This window comes from Leptinotarsa decemlineata, unplaced genomic scaffold, assembly GCF_025532065.1.
Source record: "Leptinotarsa decemlineata unplaced genomic scaffold, Ldec_3_MD MMD2_tig00078422_RagTag_RagTag, whole genome shotgun sequence".
Lineage (NCBI taxonomy): Eukaryota > Metazoa > Arthropoda > Insecta > Coleoptera > Chrysomelidae > Leptinotarsa > Leptinotarsa decemlineata.
In genome coordinates, this window is record NW_027412747.1 from 3,628,568 (window position 1) to 3,649,668 (window position 21,101).

General features: G+C 37.5%; 1 protein-coding gene and 1 long non-coding RNA gene across 2 annotated transcripts in view; both read right to left on the bottom strand.

Annotated features, from left to right (window-relative positions):
- The window catches only part of Galphaf (G protein alpha subunit f), a 60,413-nt gene that overhangs the window by 13,053 nt on the left and 26,259 nt on the right, over window positions 1-21,101 (bottom strand). The window contains exon 3 of the mRNA XM_023162427.2: window positions 19,231-19,328. Coding sequence (XP_023018195.2) covers window positions 19,231-19,328 — 98 coding nt within the window. The remainder of the gene's footprint in view (window positions 1-19,230; window positions 19,329-21,101) is intronic.
- Window positions 336-19,217, bottom strand: LOC141487342 (uncharacterized). The gene is made up of 2 exons (XR_012468342.1): window positions 14,575-19,217; window positions 336-14,170 (listed from the first exon to the last, which is right to left on the bottom strand). It is a non-coding gene; the product is annotated as an uncharacterized lncRNA (long non-coding RNA).

Sequence of the window (21,101 nt, forward strand, 5' to 3'; positions counted from 1 at the left end):
TCTTTCGTAGGTTCAATCTTGTCATCTGCTTGTAACTCATATGACGTCTCAATCTCTCAATAACGAAATATAGGGGAGACTGGGGCAAGATGAGATAGCTAAGACAAAACTCGTTATATAAGGAAAATTAAACTCTTTAATAACATTCTTTAACAAAAGAGGTAACCATTATACATTTCTCTCTTATGATTAAACGTTGTAGCATGCAAAATCACAGAACTTTTTTTGGGAAATAATGAAAAAATAAACTCTGCAAATTTCCCGTTTTGCTCCATAACTGGGGTAAGATGGGAAACGCTGTGGAGCAAAACGACTACGCTTTTTAATCGGGTAGACAGCGTTCACAAATGTGTGCCTCTTCATCTTCCTCATCTACTCCGGCACATGAATTATGCGCCCAACCGTGGCACACGCCGCAGATGACCCAACCTTCGGTTGAATCTGAGTATAAGTACCCACAATAGATGCAAGCACAGTCATCATCCTCTTCTTGGGATGAACTATCTTCCGATTCAGTTTCTTTTTTGCACCTTGTCAGTTGTCTTTTTAATCTTCTTTGCAGTCTTTTTTCCAGGTTTCTTTATTTGTTTTTTACCTTTTTCAGTCACTTGATTATCAGTACATAGAAAATGTTATTTTAATCACAAGGGTGGGGCAAAACGGGATAGTATCCCATTATGCCCCGATCATCTTGCCATGATCCACACGTAGGTAAAAAAGATGACGCAATTCTAACCTCAAACTTTTGGACTACTATAATAAGCTCGGGATTGAAATAATACATTAACACAGGTACTTAGATGTCTGTACATCAGTTTTCGAATCAAATATCGCCTAAAAACACTTGCAATATCACTTTTTTCTCTCTGCAACGCAAAAACGAGTTCTAACCTGTTCGCTCTGCTTGGTCACATTAGCGGAGAGTGAAGTTCGTGCAAATGGCGCTGTCGCCGCTCCGAACACGATTACTATTCACGCACACAAGCTTACTTCCCGTGCTGCCCCGAACTTCATCTTGCCCCGGTCTCCCCTACACTTCATTCAAACAGGGTGTTTCAAATTTCTCAATTTCGTGCAGAAACATAGAGGGTGTTGAAGCAGCTATTTCTTGATTGTTGTGAGAGGTCGTGCATTTATTAGAGTTTCACAGTGACATGATACAGTATACAACACCTCTATATGTTAAATAAGTCCTTCCTAGGTTTTTTCGTAGAAATTGTTTAACTATTCCAATAAGCCGCTCCGACTATTATTCCCCCATGGTGTTCCAGGGGGGTTAAATTTCCAATCAAGACCTAATACCGACGTCAGATATTCATTCATCATCAGATTTTAATTTTTTGTCAGTTAAAGTGAACTTCCACCCTCGAGGATCAAATTTTTCTCCCAACATAACGTGGGTAGATTCCATAATGAATTGTTACAGTTCATTTTCATCACTAACGCTGGTCACATAGTTATCAACGTAAAAACTGTTGATCAACTTCAGTATCACTCCTTTTGAAAACTTCGAATTTTGTTTGCACTGATCAAGAGCGTTCAAATACTATTGTATGACGAAATAATTTCATTTCACGTTCCTTGTCAAACCATAGGAATCTTAAAAAATTGCGACCTTCTTTTTGCAAACTAAAACGCCTTCCCAAAGTCAGAAATAACATCTAATTTATGAAGTCTAAATCGAATTGAAATCGATGAAATAATTTCAATAAAATCGATTCTTTTTTCTGAACATTGGTTAAAAGATGGTGTATTCTTATCTTTTCCTTCATCATTTATACGAACTGAATTCACAAACTTTTCCATTAAATCTCCTTCAGTTTCCTTCTTTGCCTTTCGCTTTTCTGGATCGGAAATACCTAACGTTTCATGTTTCCAGAAAAATGAGATATTTCTGCAAAAAAAAAGAAGAAACAAACATCGAAGAAGCCTATAACAATGTCTTGAATGGGACTTTACTGTAAAAACACGCTCGAAGAAGCCATTGTATGGCGAAACACGTGTTGCGTTTTTGTAAAATTGTTTAGTGAAAATCTCACAATATAGTGTTTTTTGTATACGCATATAGAATATAGTTAGTAAAGACATGCCCGAAGAAGCCATTGTATGGACACGTGTTGCGTTTTTGTAAAACTGTATAGTGATGAAGTGTTTTTGAATACGTTTATGCCAATATAATATGTCACAAGAAAATCACTTCATCGGAATTCAACAATTCAAACCTAAATAACCCATTTTTATCGAGTACTACCTATCACGATGAAACATTTCTACAAACTCTTGTCGTGCAATTGAGTGGCCCCTCGAAATCTCGGTCTGTTAGAGCAGGGTCTCAAAAATCTGTTATTGTTAAACATACCGCTTGTGAAATGAGGTTTCAAGCTGTGGGTTCAGAACAACAGATTCATGCTCGTGTATACAGTGACTCTCAAAAATTTAGATGGAAGATACGTTTGTTATTTTGATGTTCTCTAGATCAACCACTGATTTGTAATAACGTTATTTCAATTTGATATGATCCTTGGAGAGGTGAGCTGAGCGAATTGGGTATTTCAATTACTGATACCAAAAATGGTCCAATAGAAATTTTAATCGGAGCCAACATTGCTGGAAAACTGTTTACTGGTGTTCGACATTCCTTGCAGTGTGGGTTAGTTGCCATGGAAACTCGTTTAGATTGGATACTGATGGGTAAAATTCCTAAGTCCCATTCAAGACATTTTTATAGGCTTCTTCGATGTCAGTTTCTTCTCTTTCTTGCAAAAATGATATCTCATATTTGTGGGAACTTGAAACATTAGGTATTTCCGATCCTGAAAAACGAAAGGTTACATAAGTATTCAAAAAACACTTTATTGTCAGATTTTCATTAAAGAATTTTTCAAAAACGCAACACATGTTTCGCCATACAAAGGCTTCTTCGGGCGTGTTTTCACAGTAAAAACAGTGAACGGTTAATGCATTACATAAAAATGACTACGTAGGCAAAATTGTAGATTTTCTTAATTCAGGGAGCTACAAGATTCTGAAGAATGACCCTACAACTATGTACCAGAAAATAGTTAAGGAAATCCTCAAGACAGTAGAATTGGTTATGAATGGAAAGGATAAATGTAGAGCAATTATCATGAATCCACAACCACCAAAAATGGTTTCTCCTATTAAATTACACAAAACCATTTTTCCGATTAGACCTATGGTGTTGTTTATAACACCACCTTACGGCACCTACCGTAAAAATCTCAGAAATCCTTATAAAATTGATTCAAACCTATACCAATTTCAAGCCGAGATTTAGTAAAAATAGTTATTATCAATTAGTGAACAATATTAAAAACGTAATTTTACCTGATAACGCAAAATAAATATCGTTCGATGTCCAAAATTTATTTCCCAGTATTCCGCCAATTGAAACAATTGGACTGGTTGAGCGTCTCTTAGACAAAAACCACGTGAATCCACTAATAAAACAGGAAATTTTAAATTTACTTACTATTTGTCTATCTCAAGATTATTTCCAGTTTGTCGAAAAATTGTATTCATGCAGTGAAGGACTAATAATGGGGAACCCTTTGAGTCCTTTGCTGGCTGAAATTTTCATGGATAACATAGAGAAAAATCCATGGCTGAAATTTTCATGGATAACATAGAGAAAAATCCATAATAATCAATTAAATAACAGTTTCTTGTACTGGTAAGATACGTAGATGATATCTTAGTCTGCTTTACTAGTACAGATAGGCAATTAGGCAATTTCACTCAATATGTCAATTACATCCACCCGTCAATGAAATCCACCACTGAAAGGGAAATTATATTGACTCAACCATTACTAAAAATAACAATAAACATGATTTTCCACAAACCATCTTACACGCACATTATCATACATAATTCTCCTCCACACACCCTTACCAGCACAAAGTTGCTGTATTCAATAGTATGCTTCACAGATTATTGAATTTTCCACTGCCTGAGAGTAATTTCCAGAAAGAGCTTAATTTGATCAAAACAAATTGCGGTCAACAACGGTTCTTTCCAAAAAACCACAAAATCAAGCCATGGACCAGGTCTACCCAAATTCAAGATGCGATGCGTGAACCCACCAATAATATTACCCATTTTTTAAAAAAGAATACGTAAACGTAGCTTACAGAACGGATAATAGTCTAAGTGAATTTATTAAAAACAATAAAGACAAAACTTTGGTATCGGAAAGATCAGGAGTATATAAGCTGACTGGCGGGTTGGCTGTCCTTGTTCATCTTTCACTGCCTGAACCACTGTGCATGCTGTTTTTGACAAGTGCTTTGGCCTGGGATGTGGGGGTTGGGCAAAGCGGCCATCGGATGCCTGCTTCCACGTAGCCCCGCTGGATACGGGAATGACAGAATCACGTGTGGTTCTGTTATTTCCTAACTGAATGGCATCCCAACGATGGCTTAATCCTAAGGTGTGTGTATGCGTGCCCTTTCGTCGTAACATTGCTTTGCCACGGTAATGCGGGCCTCTGCCGTGATTGACCTTCTTTCCCTAGCTACTCGTGGGACTTTTATGGACAGAGTGAATTTAATGTTTTTTTCTGACGCTGAGTCTACAGTGGAGATGGATGTCGAGCATACGACTCCAACTGACCTCCCTGTAAGTTTAGATCAGGAATGAGAGCTTCTCAACTCTCCAAATTCTGATCCAAAAACTGAACCTGGGAAAATGTTTAGTCGTGCAGCCAGGAAATGACTGAGTCGTCTCTTCGGAGTACCTTATGAAACCGTCTTGAACCAAATTCTTGAGCGGCGTACGCAGACTTTGTCTCGGGTGGGGAAACAAACCTCCCATGAGCAGGTGAGCAAACGTTTGCGCTCAAATGATGATTCACCGAAACCAGAGGTGAATCTAAGGCATCGTCAGGTGTACCTGATGTGCAAAAACCCTCATATGGGAAGGTTGTCGCGGGTATCTAGGTGGGAATCTTGCACCTTGATTATCCGACAACCTCATTAACGGCCAATCAGCTGGAATCTCTTCAGGGGGCTATTTTATCGGCTGTGGAGGTTATTCCAGATGATGGGCCGCAGGTACAATTTCAGAGCTGCATCTTTCGGTCTGGATGGTTACAGGTCGTCTATGAGGATTAGGTTAGCGCCGACTGGCTTGCGGGTGTAGTTAATACCCTGCAACCGTGGAAAAGCGCTTCCTTGAAATGCGTCACAGGGTACCAACTTCCGAAGCCACACATCTGTGTTGCTTACCTACCTGACGGAGGCAGTCACAGACTGACCTCCGAACAGGTCCTCACTAGACTGAGGAAAATGAACCATGGTCTGTCAACCTTGGAGTGGACGATCCTACACAAAGAAAAGTCAGGCCCCGATCAAACATGGACCTTCACTTTAGACGATGGGTCCATGGCCGTGCTGGCGAGGACGGGTTTCAGACCACACTTTGGTTTTGGGCAGGTCTTATTTCGTCCTAAAACCCTCCTATGGGAAAGAGTTCAACCAAACCTCCACCCAAACATAGGGGTAAGCCACCAGCTCACACCCATCCCCGGGAAAACTGGTTAACGTCTCGTCGAGAAAAACAGGGAAAAAGGCTGGACTTGGCTCTCTGAAAGCGAAGAAGAAAATCGTCTCTTCAAAAGTTGCCAAAAAACCAGCAGGACACTCAGAGACGACAGGTGTCCTCACCTCATCATCTGAGCCTACACATCCCTCGATTCCGGGAGAGGAGGGTGGAGGTGTCCTTAAGGACCCCCATCTCCTCCCTCCTAGGGCGGAGGAGTTCTGAGTTTGCGGGAACACATGTTAAATTCAAGTGTTTGCAGGCAAACTTACAACATGCCAAGGCCGCCTCATACGTCCTTGGTAAAAACTTCAAGGAAGAATTAATCGACCTTGCCTTCCTGCAGGAACCATGGACAGGAAATACAGGCCGAGTAACCGGACTGAGCAATATTCCTGGTGAGGTAATAGCGTGCCCTGGGGTGAAACCTAGAGCTTGCTTGGTCATCAGGAAAGGTATTAACTATTTTTTGCTTACAGGCTTCTGCACCAAAGACGTGGTAGCCATTCAAATTTCCCTATCGGGCAAGAAGGGTAAGACGAATATTATCGCCTGATCCGCCTACTTTCCGGGAGATTCGGATACTGTACCTTCTCTAGCTGTTAGACGACTTATCGACTACAGCAAAAGGAACAAACTACAAATCGTAATGGGATGTGACGCCAATTCACACCATACAGCGTGGGGCAGCACGAATATAAACCGTAGAAGTAAGTTACTTTCTGATTATATACTAGGGGAAGGGCTGTCCGTAATCAAAGAGGGCTCGAAACCAACTTTTGTCACTAGTAATAGGCAAGAGGTATTAGATTTAACCATCAGCTCACATTCTCTGACCAACAAGATACACCATTGGTCTGTATCTACAGAACCTTCTTGTTCAGACCATAGATATATTTTAACTCTAAGACCAGTAGTGGAATATCGTGACTCAAAATCTACTGATTGGAGTGGGTATAAAAACTCCCTCCAATCGTACCAATCGTACAGTAGAGACGCAATTTTGCGAAGCAGTGATCTTATCCTATCATGAGAACTGTCCACTGACGATTAAAAGAGATTACCACAACTCTTCTTGGTGGAACAAAAGTCTAGAAAATAAAAGAAAAGAAGTTCAACGTTTATTCAATCGAGCTAAAGAGTCAGGTAACTGGGAGCTTTATAAAACTACTCCGACGTTATACGACAAGGAAATCAGAAAGACAAAACGGAAGTCTTGGAGGAAGTTCTGTGAGAGTATCTCTGATTTACCTCACAGCACAAGAATTCACAAGATTCTCTCTCGAGAGCCGACCGCTGCAATTGGGTCGCTTAAACGACCCGATGGAACATTTATGACCTCTAGTAAAGAAACGTTAGAGCTTTTGCTTGCTGCCACCCAGTTGGTTGGCAGCAAGCAAATCCAATCCAATCCCTTGACAACAAGGAGATTGCGGTTGCTGTATTTCTTGATATTGAAGGAGCATTTGACAATGTATTACCTAAATCTATAGGATTGTCTCTGGCTAGGAAGGGTATAGAATCGACCATAACTGGCTGGATCTATACCATGCTAGTAAACAGAACTGCAACTACGACTTTTCAAGGCGAGGCCATCAGGTTCTGGGTCACCAGGGGCCGCCCTCAAGGTGGGGTACCATCTCCCCTTCTGTGGTCGCTCCTGATGGATAATCTGCTTGATACCCTTGACAGAAGAAAAGTTGATCTGTAAGCTTATGCAGATGAACTTGTCATCCTGGCAAGGTCCACGTCGGAAAAGGTGTAGCTTGTAATATCCTCCAAAGCACGTTGGACGTTTTTCAGAGTTGGTGCTTGAGGGAGCAGATATCTGTCAACCCCAGCAAAACTGTGTTAATCCCCTTCACCAAGAGGAGAAAATTGGACGATCTAACGCCAATTTCCTTCAATGGTGAGGTCATTCCATTTGGAACGGAGGTGAAATATCTTGGCATTGTCCTTGATAAAAGACTCACCTGGAACGCTCACTTGGAAAACGTTTTACACAAAGCCAGACTGTCTCTGTGGACATGTCGAATGATTTGTGGTAAAATTTGGGGCTTAGGTCCCAAAAAAATCCATTGGATTTATGTGAAGATTGTCAGACCAATAATCACTTATGGTGCAGTTGCTTTGTGACCGAAGGCTTTACAGAAAACGGCCCAATCGAAGTTCTCTGGCCTACAGAGACAGGCTTGTCTGGCTATCAGTGGTGCCATCAGTACCACACCGTCAGCGGCCATGGAGATCCTTCTAGATCTACCTCCTCTCCACATTTTTTTGAAGAGAGAGGCTAGATAGACTGCATACATTGCCAATTGTACAAATCAATTAAATGCAGAGTGTAACAGACTGTTGGTTGACACTGGAAGTCACAGCATTCTGGAAATGACCTCTGACTTTATGCCTCCAACTGTCAACTACGAATTGCCTCATAAAATACTATTCCCGAGTAGAGAGGACTGGATCCTCCGGGAGAAGGAAATATTAAGAGCAGATAGTTGTTGGTTCACATATGGATCAAAAACTCCTTCCGGTTCTGGTGCAGGTGTTTTTAGTCGCAGACCCAGGACAGAGATATTTACCTGCCTAGGAACTTATGCGACTGTATTTCAGGTGGACATTTACAGTATTGAATTGTGTGCGGAGAGATTGGATAAATCTAACCTCACACACAAGTCAATAAAAATATTCTTGGACAGTCAAGCGGCGTTGGAAGCTCTTGGCTCCTACCGAGCAACGTCTGAATTGGTAGCAAATTGCAAAAACGACTCTCCTCGATAAGAAGACTTGACAGATTGTCTCTGGTCTGGATTCCTGGCCATACTAGCCTGGAAGGTAATGAAGCTGCTGACTCTCTTGCAAAGGAGGGTGCTGCAAGCGGCTTCATCGCACCAGAACCTGTCATTGGCATCGCTTTGGGCTTTGCCAAACAAACATTAAACACCTGGATGGCAACAAGATTTATGGACTTCTGGCAGAACCTTCCAGGATTGGCTCACTCCAAGACGTTTATCCACCCTTCGAAGCTTGATACATAACATTTGTTGGACTACACATTTGTTGTAGACAAAAACTACACCTCAACGATTTGATCTCCGCAAACTTTACACACAAACCACAAAAAAATCTCCACAAACTTTTGTTTGTGGAGATAGTTTTTGAAATTACTATGGATCTTCATCAAGTAACAGCCGAATCAATCAGAAAAAAAAATGTGTTGGACTACAGTAGGGATGAACTACCATGTCTAACAGGCCTTCTTACTGGTCACTGTTATTTGAATCATCATATGCAGAGACTTAGACTGTCGGAAGACAGTGTGTGTTGCCTCTGTTTGGGAAATGATGAAATAGCAGAGCATATACTTTGTGTCTGCCCCACTGGGGACCGAATCGGTTCTTAGAGTTCGGCAGATCCGTACTAACGGTCTTACCATCGTACCTGAAAGACCACTCACCATACAAACTAATCGGCTTCGTTAAGAAGCTGGGTTTATTTGAATAGGTGTGAACCACAATAAACCCCTGCGCGTTGCGGTGGAGGGTCGAATAGACCCACTCACTTTAGACCTAACCTAACCTATATAAGCTGACTTCTGGCTCTTGCCTAAAACTGTATAATAGCCAAACAGGGAGAACATTTTCCCAAAGAATTATTGTAAATAAAAACACCTATTCCACATTCGCAAACCACCTTTTAGCAGAACAGCATGAGTTTAATCATGAATATGACGTATTACATTCAGAAGAGAAAAGTTTGAAACTCAATCTTCTAGAGTGTTTGGAAATCAATAGATTCAAGAATTCGGGTAATTCACTGAATGATCAGTAAGAATTGAATAACTTCTCGTTACTAAATATTTATTCAAATGTGAAAACGGACATAAGCTCTGGTAATTTAATTCATTACAACTCAGGTACTTGAAATGGTTGTACTTCAAATTGTAAAATTAGGTAGGTATATTAAGCATTGAATATGTAGAATATAATTAGTAAAGATACGCCCGAAAAAGCCATTGTATGGCGAAATACACGTTGCCTTTTTGTAAAACTGTTTAGTGAAAATCTTACAATAAAGTGTTTTTAAATACTTACGTTAATTATGGATTTTCATCAAGTATCGGCCAATTTCATCATAGATATGCAAACATGCCACTATAATAGTGGCATGTTTGTCACTTCACTTGGAGCATTTGCACTTTTTATCAATATGTCCAAATTTCAAAGATGAATAACATCGTCCGCGAATATTTTATATGTCTTTCTTTCTTTTCCTTGATATCAAAACTTGACATAGCCAATAAAATTATTCCCTCGTTTTCGACTTCTTTTTTTAAAAATAGGTACCATCAAATAATTGAGTCGGGGTTAAGAGCAGAATGTGAATTATAATTAGAACTGTGCTGCCATACTCGTGAAGTTTCCTCTGGTAAACAAGATTCTACCAGGGGATATATCATTGCGGCACATTTTCGGAAGTAACTCCCAAAGCTTCCAATGATCTGAGCTGAGATTCTATTTGGTCATAAAGAGTGGTATGTTTCAATTTAGAATTTAAGTTTGACAAAATTAATTTCAAATGTGGTCGTGCATAGAAATCAACCAACAATATCGCTACCGAAACGAGATTTGAAACTTTCATCGGTAGGAGGATAACTATCTATTAGCTGTCTGGCCCGGAATTTCAAAGAAATTGCTTGAATGAGGTATTGAAACATATCTTCATTATCTATGAAATCATCTTCGTGTTCTTTCAAATCGGCCCCAGAAAGATAAACAATTTTCAATTTCACCATCAAATCTTTTGAGTTCTATCAATGGCAATTTCACATTCCGTTTATTACTTGTACTAATACTGAATATTTCAGAGCATTAAGTTTATTTTACTTCCCTGAATATTCATCATCTCGGAAAATTTAGGTATCAACATCATCAATGGGCGTATCATCTTGCAACATCAAATCAGATACCCTGTAGGTCAGTTATGTCGTATCTTGGACTCTGCAGCAATTTCATAGTCGCATCGGTTGAACGAAGTTCGGTGAAAAGTAACAGCCTTTAGAATCTTCATAGTCCTGTCAAGGTCGACAAGAAATATAAGCCAGCATTTCCCATTAAATTGACATTTGCTATGACTAAGTCCCAATGCCATCCGTTTGTGGCTTGGATTAGAGCAAACCGTGTTTTTCAGACGGACAATTATGGGTGGCATGCTCTTGAGTGGGCAACCAGTTTGTTTGTGTTAACTAAATATGGACTAACGAAAAATATTGTACACACTATAGCATTAGGTGTTATTGTTCTGATACACACTTACAATGAGTTAGTTATTACACCATGCAAGGTGAAATAATGATAATAGGTCAAAGTTCAGTTTTCTGTCTACCAAGATAGAACAGAAGCTTTTCTTCCACTTCAACCTTCCTACATTAGAGCTCTTTAACTAAACCTAGACTACTGTAGAAAAAAGGAAAGTGTAGAGAGAAGAAAGGGAATATACGAGAGAAAAAACAAACTTTTTTTTGAACATTCATTTCCTATGACGAGGTATAGTAATGGAAGATGTTTGTCGAATATTCAATTCATATGTACCGTTCATGTACTCAGGTTTCTCATCTTTACTTCTTTGATTGATATACTGCCATTAATTGAGGTTATCCCAGGTATAGACAATGCAGGTATCAAATTATTTATGATAGGTATGGGCAATGTAGGTATAAATACTCAGATTTGAATGTAATCTAGTTAGTTTTGAAAATGGTGGAAAATAGACAAAAGTGTGTTTTTATAGTGTATGCTGAGTTTCTCATATTTAATCACTATTTTAATTATTGGGATATTCAGAACCAACCCTAACGTATTTGCACTGTTACAGTAAGGTACATAATTTTTTATTTTCAGTTCTAATTCACGAAGCAATTTATTTCTGACTAGTTGTTGTCCGCGGCTTCGCCCGCGTAAAATTTGGTTTGTCACATTAAGTCACATTAAGTTAAATAGTTACAATATTTTTTATTAACCCAAAACTTCGGGTTTCCAACTTCAAAACTGACAAAATTTAATACAATCTTTAAACCCTTATTTTTCCCCATTGGGGATGAAAATTCCTAATCCCCTTTCTTGACGATTATTTACGCTACATATTTCTAGATTCTAGGTTCACTAGCTTCGCCTGTATGTTAATATGTGTCAGTTAATCAATAGGTCCCATTTATACAATATTGAATAGCATCAGCAAAAAAAACTGAAAGGTTTAGAATGAAATATATTGGTAATTCTATTAATCCTACCCCTACTAATATTATAAATGCTTAAAGTTTGTGAGGATGGATGAATTCAATGTATGAATTGACGTTTTTTACTTTTTCACGCCTAAACAGCTCAACGAGTTCAAATATAAGCTGGTATATAGATAGATCATGTCCTGGAATAATACATAGGGGAGGTACTTACGGTAACGCGGGTAAAACAGTGAGGATTAGCTAGTATTGTATAAGTGAGTACCTATTGATTGGCTGACACTCTTATATTAACGTACGTCCGAAGCTACTGAGCCTAGAAGCTTGGAATTCGCAGGTAGCTTTTTTGTATAGCGCAGTAGACGCGACGCGTAATGTCTTACTTCGATGCGTCAAGTTAATCTTTCGTGATAACTTTTAAACGATTCGTCCAAATTACTTAGTGAAAATGACAAAGTTTATCTATATTGAATACTTGAAACGACAATTGTATCAATGTGCATTGTAAAAAAGTATCCAGTTTAATTGTATTCATGGCTCAGTATTTTGCATATAGTGGCTACCACATAAGAGGTAGATATATCGTCGTCTTGGAGGAGAAGTGAGCCAAGCCACACAACAGCTGTTTGTAGAAAATGGACTGTAAAGTTTTACTTAACACTTGTTCCTTCGTATTTATTTATTTATTTACCCTAATTTCATGAAAGCTTGCTCTCATATATGAAGGCTGTCTTCTATGAAACTGACAATATGAAAAAATGTAAAAAACTAATTATCACTGGTGATAATAAGATAATTAACACTTAGCTTCTTTCACCACCCTAATATAACTAATATCACATAATATGTTCATGCATGTGAAAAGAGCTAAGTGATAAAATTAAACTATTATTATAATACCAGCCACCCCACCAATTTGGTAGGGCATTAGTATGGTCATTATGGTCTTAAACTCTCAAAAGGCATAAATAATAAACAATTACAACTTGAAACTTTCTTTATTTAAATGATTATCATATTGACATTAAAATTAATTTAATTTTGCAAACTTGTTGTTTTCCTTTTGAAGATGTCAAAGAGTATACCAGGGTATATTTTCTTCGTGAGGAAGCATTAGTTTCATCAACTATTGCATACCGCCTCTTCGGCACATTCTTTGAAACACACTTGCTGATAAAGCTCCACCTTGATCTTTCATCTTTAAGGGATAAATAGTCATGAAAAATTTGTTCTCTTTCGTGCAAGCTAAATTTTTCATTACAGTTGTAATGACATTTATAATTACTGGTTTAACAGCTTTACCTCTCACAATATTTCCTTTTTGAGATAAGTGTTCTTTACCTTCAAGCCTAAGGTGTCGTTGTTTATTTCTTTTCCAAGTTTGTGTCAAACGTTTCCGCTTTCTTGTTAGTTTATTTTCTTCTACTTCACTTCTTGATCGTTCATTTTCTTCTACTTCACCACTTTGGTTATTTTTCTTCACAATCTTCAGAGCATTCCTTTTTTTCTTTTTTCTTCTATGACGTTCTATAACCTCATTTTCCGAAGAATCGGAAGTTGAGTGTGATTCAATGTAGTTGGGATCTTCATTAGAGTCAGAAGCTGCAAAGGGATCTTCATAACTTGAATCTAAAAAAAATCCTTATCAGAACTTAACAACAGATGGACTGTTTTTACAAAAATGTGGTTCCCTACATATACATACATATGATACAAAGACAAATTTATGACTCAACATTGTTTGATATCAACATTGTAAAATAAATTATGCTTATTCTAATCAAGGACCTCTCTTATTTTTATAATAACTCTGACAAAACATTTTCATGATGTCCAATGAAAAATACGTGCGTTAATAATTTTATAAAACTCTTAGGACAAGAAAAAATTGACGCATCCTTTGGTTGCTTGGAATGCATTTTCTCTCTATATGAAAATGCATTTTTTTTACCCTAAAAGTCTTACAAAATTAATAATTCGCGTATTTTGCATTGGACGTACTGAAAATGTTTTGTTTCTCTATGGGAAAATTAATTTTAATCATAATAGAAGTTTGCAAACCATAATCAGCATAATATGATAGGTTGTTATTAAGATTATAATCATTGATTCTAGATAGATAACATCGGTATTTACCACTGATTTCACTTCGTGAATCTAGAGATTCCTCACATTCTCTCTCATTGTTGCTTTTATCAATATCGTTGTGAGAAACTGTTCCCATCTCTTCCATTCCATTTTTGTTTCTTGAAGTGAGAGGCTCCTCTGCCTCACATGTTGAATGTCCATCTCCGTTTTTTAAGGCTGGTGTATTCTGAATCGTTTTTTGTCTATCACATTCAGCTGTGTTATCTGTTTTACCATTGCGACCTGTCGATAACGTAATTGATTTATCACTTTAGAATGGTAGGTTATCGTTCTTGAGAAGTAAAACTAACTCAATAAAAAGTTGTTTGTGAATGAAAATACGTCTTTACATTCTACTAAATTAAATAAGACTACTTTCAGTCCTTGTTGAAGTTGAGTTCAATCCTTTGACCTAGCTGTTTGTCAACCCGAAAAATAATTTTTTCCTGTCTACCAATTGAATTTTCTTAATTATAAGTAAAGATGAAAAATCGAAACTAATCATATTTGATAAAAACATTTAGTAGAACGTAAAGACGTATTTTCATTCTTCAACAACCTATTATTATCATTTTAGGTTATGATACTTCATTATTAACTTATCATCTTGAAAGATGAAAATAATATGAGAAATAATAAATACTTACCGAGGGTATTATTCTCGCTGCTAATAGTACCCTTCAAACACAGTTGAACCAACAATTTGCCACGTGAATTGAATTGACAACTCTAAACAAACTGAATATAAAACAACAAACACAAGTGTGGCGTATGTGGGGATCCACGGTGGTCACGGACTGTTACTATGCGGCTTAGCTCTGTTCACCACAAAAGAAAATTCGTAATTGGTTGGGGATTGTATTGGTGAAGAAATGTATGCCGCTTGAGGAAGTTTCACCACTGCAGGAAATATGCGTATTTTCGGAAATATGCGTATTTTCATTTAGCTTCTTTCACACTTTAGTGGAATTCAAGGTTACAACTAAAGTATCCGTTAACTCTCTTCACCACTGTATTTTTCAACGTTTTTCGATTGATGTGTTGTTGTTAACTCAATTTGTCCAAAAATGTGGCTTAGCTCTTTTCACCACCAAGGCGACGATATACTATCGCGGACTTTTATTTATAACTATTCAAAATAAACAATCTTACGATACATTATCTGCATGTAACTCCAACGGTTTAGGTAGCGCACGCCAAGTTACTTCTCAGGGAGCAAGAATTTTTTCGACTTAATACTTATCGTTTTATTATGACGAACATTACACAAAACTGAATTTCACTAGTTCGGACTTCCATTGTCTACTATATAAAATGATTTGAAATCCCTGAAACAACTAAAAAAGAAAAATTAAAAATGAATAGCTGAAAATAACAATTATATTAAGCAAAATAAACCTGAAATGAAAATAATAGTGAAATAAAATATAAGTAAAATAGAACAATTGAATAAAAATAAAGAAATGAAAAAAAAGAAAATAAAAATAAAAAAGTTGATAGATTCCAAGTCACGTTAGTTCACGACGTTTCGATTATTAGTATCTACAATCGTCTTCGGGTGAGTCATCACCCGAATACCAAACATATTCCAAGTCACGTTAGTTCACGACGTTTCGATTGTTAGAATCTACAATCGTCGTCGGGTGAGTCATCACCCGAATACCAAACATATTGTCGGACCACATGACACCGAAATACATATTCGACATAAACTTTTGCGGTTATAGTCTTGAACCGCAAAGAGTGGATAATGAATAGTCATTCCGTGAACATGCTCAGCAGAAATACCTAGTATACAAATTTTATGGGACTGGAATTCACTGTGCGGGAAGTATTTTTGTTTCAGTTTATACAGTATTGCAATAAGTACGGAAGAAACATTAATTTGAGGCCCCAAGGAAATGAGCGAATGAATATTTTCACAGACAGCCAAGCTGCACTTGAAGCACTGATGAACACCAAAGTTACATCGAGACTTATCTGGGAAAGCACTGGGAAAACTGGTGGAAAGGAGTGAATTGACTATATACTGGGTATGCCAGATACTGATCATTAATCTCATGTCATGTAAAGGAACAATTCGTTCAGGCCAGTCTTATACCTACGTAGTAGGATCATGGACTGACACCTATTAGAAAACAACTACTTCCCTGGTTAATACTAGATTTGATTTATAGCCAGTATCAAGTATTCCTGCTTAATATAGGTAAGTAGTAATGAATTGAAATCATAAAGATTCGATAGCTGCAAAATTACGTTTCGGAAAGGGTAGATATTGATTGCCAAGTCCGATTCCAGATGGTAAGTATTTAAACAATTCAATTCCAAAATAGTAGGCACTAAATTCTCAGAAATGACTGTGATGTTTTTGCCTTAATCGGTCTCTTGCAGTGACGTACGGAAAATATAATAAACAGATGAGAAAACATTAATTTTCAAGTATATTGCTAGTATTTGAAAACTATATTCACGAATAATAATAAAATTGTTGTTAATTATATAAAAAAATATACAGCGTGTCCACGGATGGAGTTGCTAAGAGGAGAAAAATCTTTATTGTGACAAAAGTCATTCTTATAGAAATTTGCATCTTTTGGAAATAAGATGATGTAAAAAAATCTGAGATCGGATGTACAGGGTGTTAGTAAAGTAATAACACGTAAAAAATGTATCATGAGAAATTACAATTTTTACATTTAGATTAATCATACGCTTTTTGCGATTATTTGCAGCAATTCACAAAAAAATCAAAAGAGTCGTTTAAGCAAAAGTTTGCATCTAATTTACGTAGAATGGACCCTAAGTTTATCTTGTTTTTTGTGAAATGCAAATAATCGCAAAATAATGACATAAACCACTACTACCGCAAGAAATTTAAAATTACTTACAGTATTGTATTATCCATTATCGTCTGAAGAAAACCCGTCGGATAATGAGAAACTATCGCGATTGCTATTATTCAAAGTAATAATCAATGGTTCAATTGAAATCTCCATTCTAGTCTCGACCAGGTCGAGATTTATGTCAGAGGGACCCGACCTGCAAGAATTTTCGCCGACATGCAAAATGTATTTCCAGGTTTTTGAGAATTGTGAAACTTTTGGGTGGGGGCTGGAAAATTTTTCTGTCGAAAATGATTGAAGTGGTCGAGGTTCATGTCTGGTGGAATATTTCCGTACTCAAAGGGTGGAGGCTGGATTTTTTTTTGTGGGAATAAATGATCAACCTGGTCGAGATTTTTGTCTGGTAGACCCGACCTGCAAGAATTTCTGCCGACCTGCAAAATGTATTTCCAATTTTTTGAGAAACGTGAAAATTTTCGCTGGGGATTGGAACATTCTTCTGGCCCAAATTGATTAAACTGGTGAAGGTTCATGCCTGGCAGACCAGACATGCAAAGTTGAATTTCAATTTAATGAGAAATGTGGAATTTTTCCATTCTCAAAGGGCGTCGGTCGGAATTTTTTTGTCGAAAATGATCAACCTGGTAGAGATTTATGTCTGGGAGACCTGACCTGCAAGAATTTCCGCCGACCTGCAAAATGTAGTTCCAATTTTTTGAGAATTGTGAAATTTTTGGGTAGGGGTTCGAAATTTTTTCTGTCGAAAATGAATAATCTGGGTGAGATCCATAACTGGTTGAGCCTACCTGCAGGAATTTCAGCCAACCTGCAAGGTTTATTTTCAATTTTATGAGAAATGTGAAATTTTTTCATACTCAAAGGGTGGGGGTTAGAATTTCTTGTCGAAAATTATTAACCCGATTTATGTCTGGGAGATCCGACCTGCAAAAATTTCCGCCGGCCTGCAACATGTATTTCAAATTTTTTGAAATTTTTGGGTGAGGGTTCGAAATTTTTTCTGTCGAAAATGAATAATCTGGTCGAGATTCATATCAGGGAGACCCGACCTACATGAATTTCTGTCCTACAAGATTACTGAGAACAATTTGCTGACCTGCAGACCTGCAAAATAGTTATACCCAAATTAAACTGACTTATAATGATATTTACCTTGTTTCAGTACGTGAACAAACCCCTTGGTTTTTACTTGATATAACATTTCTTTTTTATTTAATGTTAAATCCTTCTCCCAGAAATGTAGGTACCTAATATTGTGACGTCGACTACATCATAACTTCTTAGGAATAGATTAAACTTATAGAAAGTGTATTATTCCCTATATTATGTTTATCTAGATTTAGGTACCCACGGCAAATTTAATTTGTCGTTCTTTTTTCCGCCTCACAAACATTTTTGTGTACGCAACGTTGCTATTTATAAATTTCAGTCGCAGAATATAATTCCATTTTTTTGTATTTATTTAATAAACATTAATAGCCGGACGTTTCTTTAATGAATAAAACACGTTGTTCATCATTTTATGACCATTTAGCTGCGTGTGTATGATAAAATAATATTTCTGATAATTTAGTGCTTACTATAATGGAATTTTAGTTAATGATATTATTAGAATAGTTCAGTCGATTTCGAATTATTGGAGTATTGAACAGTATTTCATTTGAACCAGTTGCAAAAAATTATTCAACATTACGAAATTAACCTAATCAAAAAGGAAATTTTGATTGTAAAACAACGATACAAATAAAAATTAATTGGCGCTCCGGGGCGAATTCATTGATTCCAGTGGCGCATTTGCTTTTTCAGCTGCAGGAAAACCCGGAAAAACCTGCAGCACCACATCGTATGAAGATCTTGATCTGCCAATGTCCTCTTTCTCATAAAATAAAATGTAGGGTGTCTCCAAAGGCTCCAATAGATTCAATACATCACCAGAACACTTCGTGACCTAATCAAATGTCTTGCTCTGATCCGGAAGAACATAATTGAACAATGTAATTTTTTCCAGACTCAACCTATATTTTTCATGACTTCCAAAAGCGCAGTATTGTCACTATCTTCTAGACTGAATTCTTATTGTATTTTCATCCAAATATTCAATTACTTCAAAAGGCGAATATTTTTAAAAACGATAAAACAGTAGTTTTTAAGAATAATGTTTTCCCTATTTTTGTAAAAACTCAAAAGGGCGTCTCTCGTGTCGTAGAATAACAGAATCAATAATATCTATTTCTGGAACAGAATAATTTTTAAATGACTTCCAATCTTCTTTTCTCATATTTGATGTAATATTGCGTTTGTACGTTTGAAAACATCCTCTGAGTATACCTTCTTGAAAACCAAAATAAAATGTATTCAAGTTCTAGTTATAATAGAACGTGAAAAATTTACAATATGTACAAGTAGCGTATAACTACAGTTATAAAATATTCAGTTACTCACTGTTCTGCACTATCAATAAGCTGGTATTCATTAGATCTTCTGAACGCTTTCTGCACTCCTACATCAGCCCAAGCCACTTTGATGTGTTCGAAGTACTCCTAAAAATTCAGCATGCATGAAAGAAAATCAGAAGTAGTTCTTCTTGCTTAAGGTGTTTCATTTGCTTAAGTAGAACCCAACATTTTTATTCAAATATTATCTACTGATGATATTTTATAATATACTAGTACTATGAATTTCACTAGTTCGGACTTTCATTGTCTACTATATAAAATGATTTGAAATCCCTGGAACAACTAAAAAAGAATAATTAAAAATGAATAGCTGAAAATAACAATTATATTAAGCAAAATAAACCAACAAAATAAAAATAAAGGAATGAAAAAAGAAAAAAATAAAAAGTGTAGAGATTCCAAGTCACGTTAGTTCACGACGTTTCGATTGATAGTATCTACAATCGTCTTCGGGTGATGACTGGACTGATTCCTCCGAGAGATGACTATTTATAGGTCGTTCAAATACTTTCACTTATCCCTGCTTTCCATTTTCCGCTTCACTGGTTCCGTGGGAGATGACCGTTTTGGCGGGAGTTGGCCATTTTTCGCTCGATGATGGGTTTCCATATGTTGCGTATTTCTACGCTGGCCTGGCTGAATACGTTGTTGGACAACATGTATGCGGCTTCCTTGAATTTTCTCCTAAACCAATGTTCCTCTCTGTGCAAGATCTCAGCTTGGGACCACTCGATGTTGTGTTGATGGGTCCAAACATGATCTGCTATTCTTGATTTGCTGGTTTCCCCTCGCTGTGTGTGCTTCTTGTGCTCGGCAATGCGAACATTCAATGGCCTCTTAGTTTCACCAATATAGGATTTTCCGCATTCACAAGGTATCCGGTAAATGCAATTCTTGGAATCGCAGTCCGTGTTTGGTGGCCTGGTTTTCGTGAGGCTGCTACGGATAGTGTTACCGGATCTAAAACAGGTTTTGATGTTGAATCTGGTTGAGATATGTTGACGACACTTTCATAATATGGAACCATGGGAATACTGAACTAGACGCCTTCCTGAAACACATCAACAGCGTGAGACCTTCCATCACTTTCACAATGGAGAAGGAAATCCACAACGAATTGCCATTCTTAGACGTTTTGGTGAAGAGGACCGACACTAAGTGGGAAACATCTGTATACCGAAAACCCACTCATACGGGACAGTATCTGAACCACGCATCCAACCACCATCAATCGACTAAAAGAGGAATCATCAAGACTCTTGTAGATCGTGCTTTTGGGCTCTGTAATACGAAGGAAGGTCTCGAGAAGGAACTAGACATCATCAAAAATGATCTTCAACGGAATGGCTACTCCAAAGCGATGGTAGAAAAGACTTTGGCTAAAAGACAGCAGGAGCCTCGCAAGGAAGAGAAGCCATCACAACCAGTGCTTGCACTTTCCTACATCAGAGGATTATCGGAGAGGATAAGAAGAATTGGTTCCAAGTACAACATCAGAACCTGTTTCAGATCCGGTAACACTATCCGTAGCAGCCTCACGAAAACCAGGCCACCAAACGCGGACTGCGATTCCAAGAATTGCATTTACCGGATACCTTGTGAATGCGGAAAATCCTATATTGGTGAAACTGAGAGGCCATTGAATGTTCGCATTGCCGAGCACAAGAAGCACACACAGCGAGGGGAAACCAGCAAATCAAGAATAGCAGACCATGTTTGGACCCATCAACACAACATCGAGTGGTCCAAAGCTGAGATCTTGCACAGAGAGGAACATTGGTTTAGGAGAAAATTCAAGGAAGCCGCATACATGTTGTCCAACAACGTATTCAGCCAGGCCAGCGTAGAAATACGCAA